The sequence below is a fragment of the Vicia villosa genome, unplaced genomic scaffold (assembly GCF_029867415.1).
Source record: "Vicia villosa cultivar HV-30 ecotype Madison, WI unplaced genomic scaffold, Vvil1.0 ctg.001436F_1_1, whole genome shotgun sequence".
NCBI lineage: Eukaryota > Viridiplantae > Streptophyta > Magnoliopsida > Fabales > Fabaceae > Vicia > Vicia villosa.
This window is the reverse complement of record NW_026705617.1, coordinates 121,220-129,455: the sequence shown is the minus strand read 5'-3', so window position 1 is coordinate 129,455 and position 8,236 is coordinate 121,220. Positions and strand designations below refer to the sequence as shown.

The 8,236-nt window shown below is 34.4% G+C and overlaps 1 protein-coding gene across 1 annotated transcript; it reads right to left on the bottom strand.

Moving 5' to 3' along the window:
* Positions 1 to 4,084: 4,084 nt before the first annotated feature.
* LOC131635125 (uncharacterized) lies at positions 4,085 to 5,259 on the bottom strand. Its single transcript, XM_058905736.1, has 3 exons — positions 4,725 to 5,259; positions 4,503 to 4,649; positions 4,085 to 4,401 (listed from the first exon to the last, which is right to left on the bottom strand). Exons 1-3 carry the CDS (start codon positions 5,257 to 5,259, stop codon positions 4,085 to 4,087), a joined length of 999 nt encoding a protein of 332 aa, XP_058761719.1.
* Positions 5,260 to 8,236: the final 2,977 nt, after the last annotated feature.

Sequence of the window (8,236 nt, the reverse complement as noted above, 5' to 3'; positions counted from 1 at the left end):
GCAGCTTCCATTTTTTTATAAATATTTTGATTTGAATCCTGTGAGAATTGAGAGTAGTCTTGTTTTGTTTCAATATGTTTTATTGATGTGAAAAAATAGTAGCATTAGTAGTATATTTATAGGGAACAATACAACGTAATGCCAAAATGGAATTGGATTCACATATTCATAAAGATTTCATCTCAAGGTATTGATTGTATGCATTAAAGTAGTATTATAATAGTCTTTGAATAAGGCTAATAACATTCCTCTCTCAAGTGGGAAATAAGCAGAATGATGAAATACATTAGAAGACCTAATGGTGGTGGTTGTGTGGAATTGAAAGTGTTTGAATTTACATTCTAACAACCTATTTTATATCAATATGCAAAAGATAATTAAAAAAACCTGTTTGGAGACAACACACAGCCAATAAAATTAATTTGGTGACATACAAGTTGAGATACATATGAAAGTAGCTTTGCAGAAAACTTCAACTCCCTTGCAACTTCTGGAATAAGTCACTTCTCGATGTCGCCGCCGAGTGTGTTCCCAAATATGGCGAGTGGAATCGTTCCACCAGCTACTTCTGTTGCAAACACACCAATTACCATTGAAAATTGAATCGAACAGCCCAAAAAGGTAACAAGTAATGAAAACATGATAAATAAAAGATTGTGTTATTTTCTCTCTCTAAGAAAAAGTCTCCACAATTGTTAAGCAGCGAGTATTGAACTCCACCACTTTAATTTTTTCTTCTCTCTGGAAAAAATCATCTATAATCAGCTATCAAAGTGTCTTTCTAATCAAATGAACAACCTCAAAAAGCACTAGATCTGAGATTATATGATGAAAAATAAGGTTACCTTAGAGGCTTCGGGGATGTCCCAGCCCAATATTTAACACCATAACTCAGCACCACAATTCAACACAATATTTAAAATTGCAGGACAACCAAAAGCTATCATTACTATCTCAATTAAAAACCTTGAATATGGCTACTTAAACAAACAATAAGATGACTAACTAAATCAACATATTGAAATATTATACCTGCAACAGTTGTGGATTTTAAGGATGAATCCATTATTTGGGGTTTGGGTGCAAAATTCAGTTCAATTCCATACCCGTCGGATAGAATTTAGACTTAGACTTGCTCACATAACTCTGATCTCTTTTGAACGACTCAGAAGCCTTTGCATAAACGTTTCTCTCCACATGAACAAAGGTAGAAGAAGCATCAATTAAAGGAACCTGCTTCTCAAACCACCTCAAGAACCAGAACCAGAAGTTAAATTCTTCGAATAATTCGTCGAAACCGTCAAAGCGGAACTATTAGGAACTTTCCTTGAATTAAAGTGGCAGTAGAAGTCCCATTCAGAGAAAAAACACAATCAGAAGCTCTCTGAATCAATTCATCAAACAGTGAATGAACATTCTTAAGATCAAAGCTTCAAATCCCCTTCTCTATATCGAAAACTCCTAGTCTATTCAACAATTAGAAAATTGAATTATCCAAAAAATGAAATAGGTTCAACGAAGCAACATGAATTGTGTCAAATCCAAGGTACATCTCGATCTTACTGGTTCCAGTCAATGCCCAACCGATCTACTAGTTCCAGTCAATGAAGACGTCGCAGCGGTAGAAGGAGCGGGGCAGCAGTTGATGATCTGATGAATAATCGATAGGGTTTTGGGTGAAGAACCGTAGAGAAATGAAGGGAATCATGTTTTTACGAACGAAAGTTTCTGATTACGGAGTCATTAGGTGAATCGAAAAAACCGATATACGCAAAGAAAATGCGAGAAAGGATTTTAGGAAATGCTTGGATTTCTCGCTTCCCAGTCTCTCCCAATTCTTCGACGTGTTTCGACGTGTTTGCACTCTTTCATGCGATGAGACGGGTTTCGAAGAGAAAAGTTCATGCAATTGAGAAATGGGTTTCGAAGACACTGTTTTGAATTTGTTAATGTTTTTACTCTTGAATATTATTAAGTTGTAAGTTTAATAAAATAGATTTCATAACACCTTAATAAAATATATTGTGGTTTTTAAATGTGTTTATATTAATGATTAATATTTTAAGTTATAAAATTAAATAATTTTTTTAGTCTATTGAAATTTACACCCGTTTTAAATTTAATGGAAGTAATTGAGATTTAATTATAATAATATTTTTAATTTACACCCATTTTTAAAAAATAAGGTGTAAATTGACACATACTAATACTTAAAATGATCTATTATTTACAAAATTGCCACCGTATTTCTTATTTACACCCATTTTTAGTATATCGGGTGTAAATTTTAAAATTATATTATTCTTTTTGCACTAGTGTACACTTCACACATACCTATATAAAATTGATTTTATATCTGTGTGTTTGAATAAATAATAATGTTGTATTTTTTATAATTATGAATAAATTATTTGAAAGGTATGACTTTTATTTATATAACTTTTATATATATTTAGTTTTTATTTTTGTATAAATTTTATTGTATTAATCACTTCACCGTATATTATGAATACAATTTTTATTCTATTACCATTCTCCTCTATTACAAATACAACTTTATTTAGTAATCATAATGTCAAATTCAAAATGTATAATAGTAAAATGCAACCCATCCATTAAAAAGTTACTAAAACAAAAAATTTAAATATAAAAAAATTCGTAAATATATTGACTACTCTCTCAATCTTTCAAGCAAAGCACTTTATATGCGTAAAAATGAAATATGGTAAGTAAACGACAAAGTAAAAAAAATATAGCTAAAACGTAAAATGATCATTGTAAGCTAAAAAGTCACCTTGGAATTCGATATGAAATTAATACTAAAGTTAGCCTATTTAGATTTTAGACAAAATAAATAAAAATCCCATCTTGTGATTTAACAGCTAAATAGGCTAACAGCTCAATCCATCAAGCAAAGTATATTTACAAAGATTTACAAAGATCACAGCTAAGCCTAAATAAAAGGTGGGATTTTTAGACAAAATCCTATTTGTAAATATATTGATGAATAGTACTCTCAATCTTTCAAGCAAAGTACTATGGATTTAACAGCTCAATGCATCAGCTATGATTTTTCTTGTGAACAAAGAAAATGTATACAAAGTACAAACTGATACTAGGAGTATAGAACTTTTTTTGGGAATCAAAAACGACTCTGAGACAGAGGGAGTAGGTATAATTAAAATACACCAAAAATTTTACTTTTATTGTGCATGTAACCATGCAATTGATGTGAAAAGATCGTGTCTCCTTTAGATATGCTATTTTTTTGTTTTGAAAGTTTTCCAACGCACCCATAGTTGTCTTATACATTAAGTAAAATTTCATTTTTACCTCCAATTTTTCATAGATTTACTCTCGGAAGCATTTTATATTTTGAAAAAAATTAATTTTTCTATAGATACTAGTAGGAAACCCGTGCTGTCGCACGGGTCTGGTCGGGATCATATTACATGAATCAGTCTATCACTTGTAATGTTCACTTATATAAATTAACAACATATATTTAGCCAAAGTGTTTTCTAAGTTTTAGTAAATATTAATAAATGTTAAACACATGATACACAACGGTAAAACAATGAAAAAGCTATTAATACATTCAATTTTTTATGTCTTCAAATAAAAACAATAAACATATTTGCTGTTATAAATATCAGATGCTATCTTCTTGTATGATTGCAACCAGCCAACAACATGCATCGTATACCTACATTATAAAATGTATAAAACAATATATGATTAAGAATAAAATTTAAGGCATATAAATATTGTGTGTTTCATCTACAGATACAAAGATAGAAAAGAAGAATAAGCTTACCATCTAACAAAGTGATTGGAAAACCTCCTTGTATACAACATTTGTGGTAGTGGAGCACGGAACATTCTCTTTGTCGTGTATTAAGATTTTAAGACCACTTTTTGTAGTAACTCTTGAGATTGCAACATAAAGTTGTCCATGACTAAACACGGGAGAACGCAAATACAAACCAACACTATCAAGAGACTGACCTTGAGACTTATTAATTGTCATTGCGTAAGAGACAATAATCGGAAATTGTCTCCTAATCAACTTAAATGGCCACGGTTACTCTGAAGGGGACATAGACATTCGAGGAATGTAAAAAAGGTTACTTATGTTCTTGCCAGAAATAATTTTTGCCTCAATGACATGATTGGCCAATCTTGTGACAATCAATCTTGTTCCATTACACAATCCATCTGATTGGTCCAAATTTCTCATGAGCATAATGGGAGTACCAACTTTCAATTTGATTCTATGATTTGGTAAACCTGATGTTCTTAATTTGCTAAGAAATTCTGGAGTTAGCACTTCATAAGCTTCGGTATAACTCGTATCAGTTCTATCAATTGAATCGTAACTAAGATACTTTTTCTCTTCTCCTAAAAAAAATCAACAGAAAGATACGAACATTACTAAATTCAAAATCATATGCTGCATATTCTTTTTCCCATGCACCAAAAAAAGAATAAATAATTTTTACCTGGTATAAGGTCCAATACATAATGATTGATCTTATCCACAACTTCAATGGTTGAGGCAAGAATTGCTTTTCCATGTAGATATGCAACATCTTGGAATACATTAACCAAATCGGGATATGTATTTTCAACAATAGCTTTGATAGGATCTTCATAATTGGTAATCAATAAATCTTAAGGAATCTCTATGTCCACCAATCCATCATTTGGTTCAGATATCTTACCATCACCGACATTTAAAATCCATTTTGAGAACTCCGCTAATTCCTTAGAACTGGTATTATCGCTTCCCTGCTGAAGTCTCATGTTTTTTGTCAGTGTTAGAACCTGACAATAGTCCCAGATATAAGAGGAGCATATGGATGCATGAACAATATCAGAACGCCCTGCTCTCGGAACAACTGGAAGAATCTGTCTGAAGTCTCCTCCAAAAACAACAACTTTGCCGCCGAAGATTTTATTCCCAAGACCCTTCTTGGTCATGACGTCTTTAAGTGTTCTATCCAATGCCTCAAAACAATTTTTATGAGCCATAGGTGCTTCATCCCATATTATCACGTCCGTTGCCTCGAATAATTGAGAATGTTCAGTGTTTTTGTCAATATTGCAAGTGGAGTTGTCAAGTGTTGGCACAGGAATTTTGAACTTGGAATGAGCAGTTCGTCCACCTGGTAATAACAATGAAGCTATACCGCTTGAAGCAACAACAAGCACAATTTTTTTCTTCGAACGAAGTGCACTTGATAGTGTCCTCCACATGAAATTTTTACCGGTCCCTCCATAACCATGTAAAAAAAAGACCCCCCCTCTTTGTTTTCCGACAGCTTCCATGATTTTTTCAAAGATTGAGCGTTGTTCATCTATCATGCTGTAGCAACCTGCCCTAAAAATTAAGACTTAAAGTCGCCACCTATTTTGAAGGGCGAATAGGAAACCCTACGCAGTTAAGAGATCGGGGTAAGTTATTATAATCAGGTCGAAGGAAGGTGTTAGGCACCCTCAACCCTTTCCTATGACTTTGAATCTAAGGCAAAGATTTATGGCTAAAATTATAGAGGTTAATAGCTAAGGGAATGAATAGGGAAAAATTGAGATTTTATGGGAAGGGGACTCGCCTTGGTTATCCAAGTGCCTACGTATCTCCTTATGGAGAATCAGAGTCAACGTAGTTCGGGCACAGGGTTGTACGCCTTAAAATTTGAATTTGACATGGTTTTAAGGCTTTTTGAATGGCCTTGTCGTAGATTTGAAAATCGCAGTTGAATGGATGAAAATCCGTAGTATCGTGGTTTAGTGTTTTTTAGATGTTTTGGGCGTACAGCCCTGATTTGATATGGCACCGTTAGATGCGATGACCAATAGATTTGGTCAGTATAGCTAACGGATTAATGGGGCATCGCTGGTTACTCAGATCGATAGATTCGATCGTCGCGGGCAGCGAATTAAATGTGTTTTAAATTTCATATATTTTTTTATCTCTCGTCTAATGCGACTAATAGCTTTAGTCGGGTCGAGGAGAGAATTAATTAAATTATTATTTTCAAATAAATTAGATTCAATTATATTATTAATAAGTAAATTAAGCGAATCGAAAATTATTTCTCGTCTACTGCGACTAATGGATTTAGTCGGTTCGAGGAGAAAATTGGATTAAATCATCAAGAGAGAACAAATAATTAAACAATTAAAATTTCATAAAATTAATTAATTAAATGTTATTTTTAATCTTTGTATGGTGGTGCATATTTACTAAGGGGTAGTAACCATGGGAGGTGCGATTGGTAAAGACTTAGGCCCAATGAACATTTGAATTCGTTTGGTTGAATGTGTGTGTACGTATGGTGTTAGGGGTGTCTCAGAGATACTGAGCGTTTGATCTATGGACATTATCATCCAAGGGTCTGCATGCATTTGGATTGAGGGAATACAATAAGCGAAGAACAATGAATCAAGGATCACATGCCAGACCATGTGGCCATCGTGAGGCCACATGGCGAAGATCTAACGGCCGGTGGGGGAATTAGTTCCTAACTCACACAACCCATTCTCATTTTCACACTCTCGTTCTCTCTCTAACCTTCTTCCTCTCTCTACACGCTCTCTCGACGAAAACCCAGGAAACGGCCATGAACCGCCGTCGACCACCACTCAAACCACCATGGAACGCCATACCTTCCAGTTTCCGATGAAGATTCTGATGAATCTTCATCGTCTCCGTCACCCATGTTCTTAAACTCACCCAGATCTCAACAATTTCAACCCTAAACCTTAAAATCCTAACCTAAAATCTCCAGAAAAACGATAATCGATGGGACACGCATGCATACGCAACACAATTTAAGCTATGGGTTCTTAGATCTTACCTCTTCAGAAATTCTTTGTTGATTTACGTTTCCTCTTCGATTCTGATCTAATCCCCTTCTCCCTCGTTTCAGGTACGATGTAATGTCCAAGGATTTGAAGGCTTCACGCTTTAACCTAATCCTCTCGTCTTGCAGGTATGAAGGCGAGCATTAAATTCTCCCAACGGTCATCTTCTCAAAACGCCTATAAATATGAAGTTCTGATGAGAAGCAAGGTTACGAATCCTGAACGAACTTATTCTGAAAAACTTGCTGAAACGCTGTTCAACTCAAAGCTCAGAAACTTCATCTTCAACCTCACTACATTACTGTTGTAATACTTTAGTGAGTCTAAGCTTAAATCTGTAAGAGAAATATCACAGTTTGTGATTATCGCTTTTAAGAAGCAATTGTAATACTCTTAGAATTGATTACATTAATTTGTAAGTAACTAGAGTGATCAAGTGTTGATCAGGATACTCTAGGAAGTCTTAGCTTGTGTCTAAGCAGTTGTATTTTAGAGTGATCACGTGGTGGTCAGGATACTCTAAGAAAGTCTTAGCTTGTGTCTAAGCATTTGTTCCTAGAGTGATCAGGTTGTAACACCCTAATTCTACCCAAAGCATTTAGGCAAGAAAATATCAGAGTATTAAAATTTCATACAACACAATTAGGATGTTACACTAAGTAACCAAACAAACACCTAGAAAACAAACGGACATCAGCGATGCCAAAAGCATACAACACCTGCCAATAAAACGATACATAACACACGGAAGGTATGAACATATATATATATATATATATATATATATATATATATATATATATATACGTATAACTCTCACTCTCAAAGAGGAGTTTTCCAAAATAAAGCGTTTACTATACACATCAGCACATCATCACATATACATGTTCAAAGAGTCATATACAAATAAATATCAACAGACTCCCGACTCCCCGGTGTTACGTATCAGAGCGACCGACAAGACCAACTGGAGAACTACCTCTTCCAAAAGACTCCCAAAGCGGCTAATCTGCAGGATGCCACTCAAGCATCAAATCAGCAGAAGGGTGAGAATATAATTCATAATGAAAGCATGACAATTATAGTAATGCCAACAGGTATCATCAATAATCATACAACAAAGTAATCCACTAAGTCAACCACAATCAATATATAAGTAATGCGACACATGAATGGTAACATAAATTATAAAGACTGACGATGATGAATGAGACTCGACTATGCATATGCATGTGGTACCAAATCCGGAGTAAAACTCCTCCTTGTCATTATGACAAATACACCTGCCAAGCATTATGCTGGGACTTTATTCCACTCAGGAAGCCCGCAGGCTGTCGTCATCGAGCACGCAGCTCCCACTGATGAC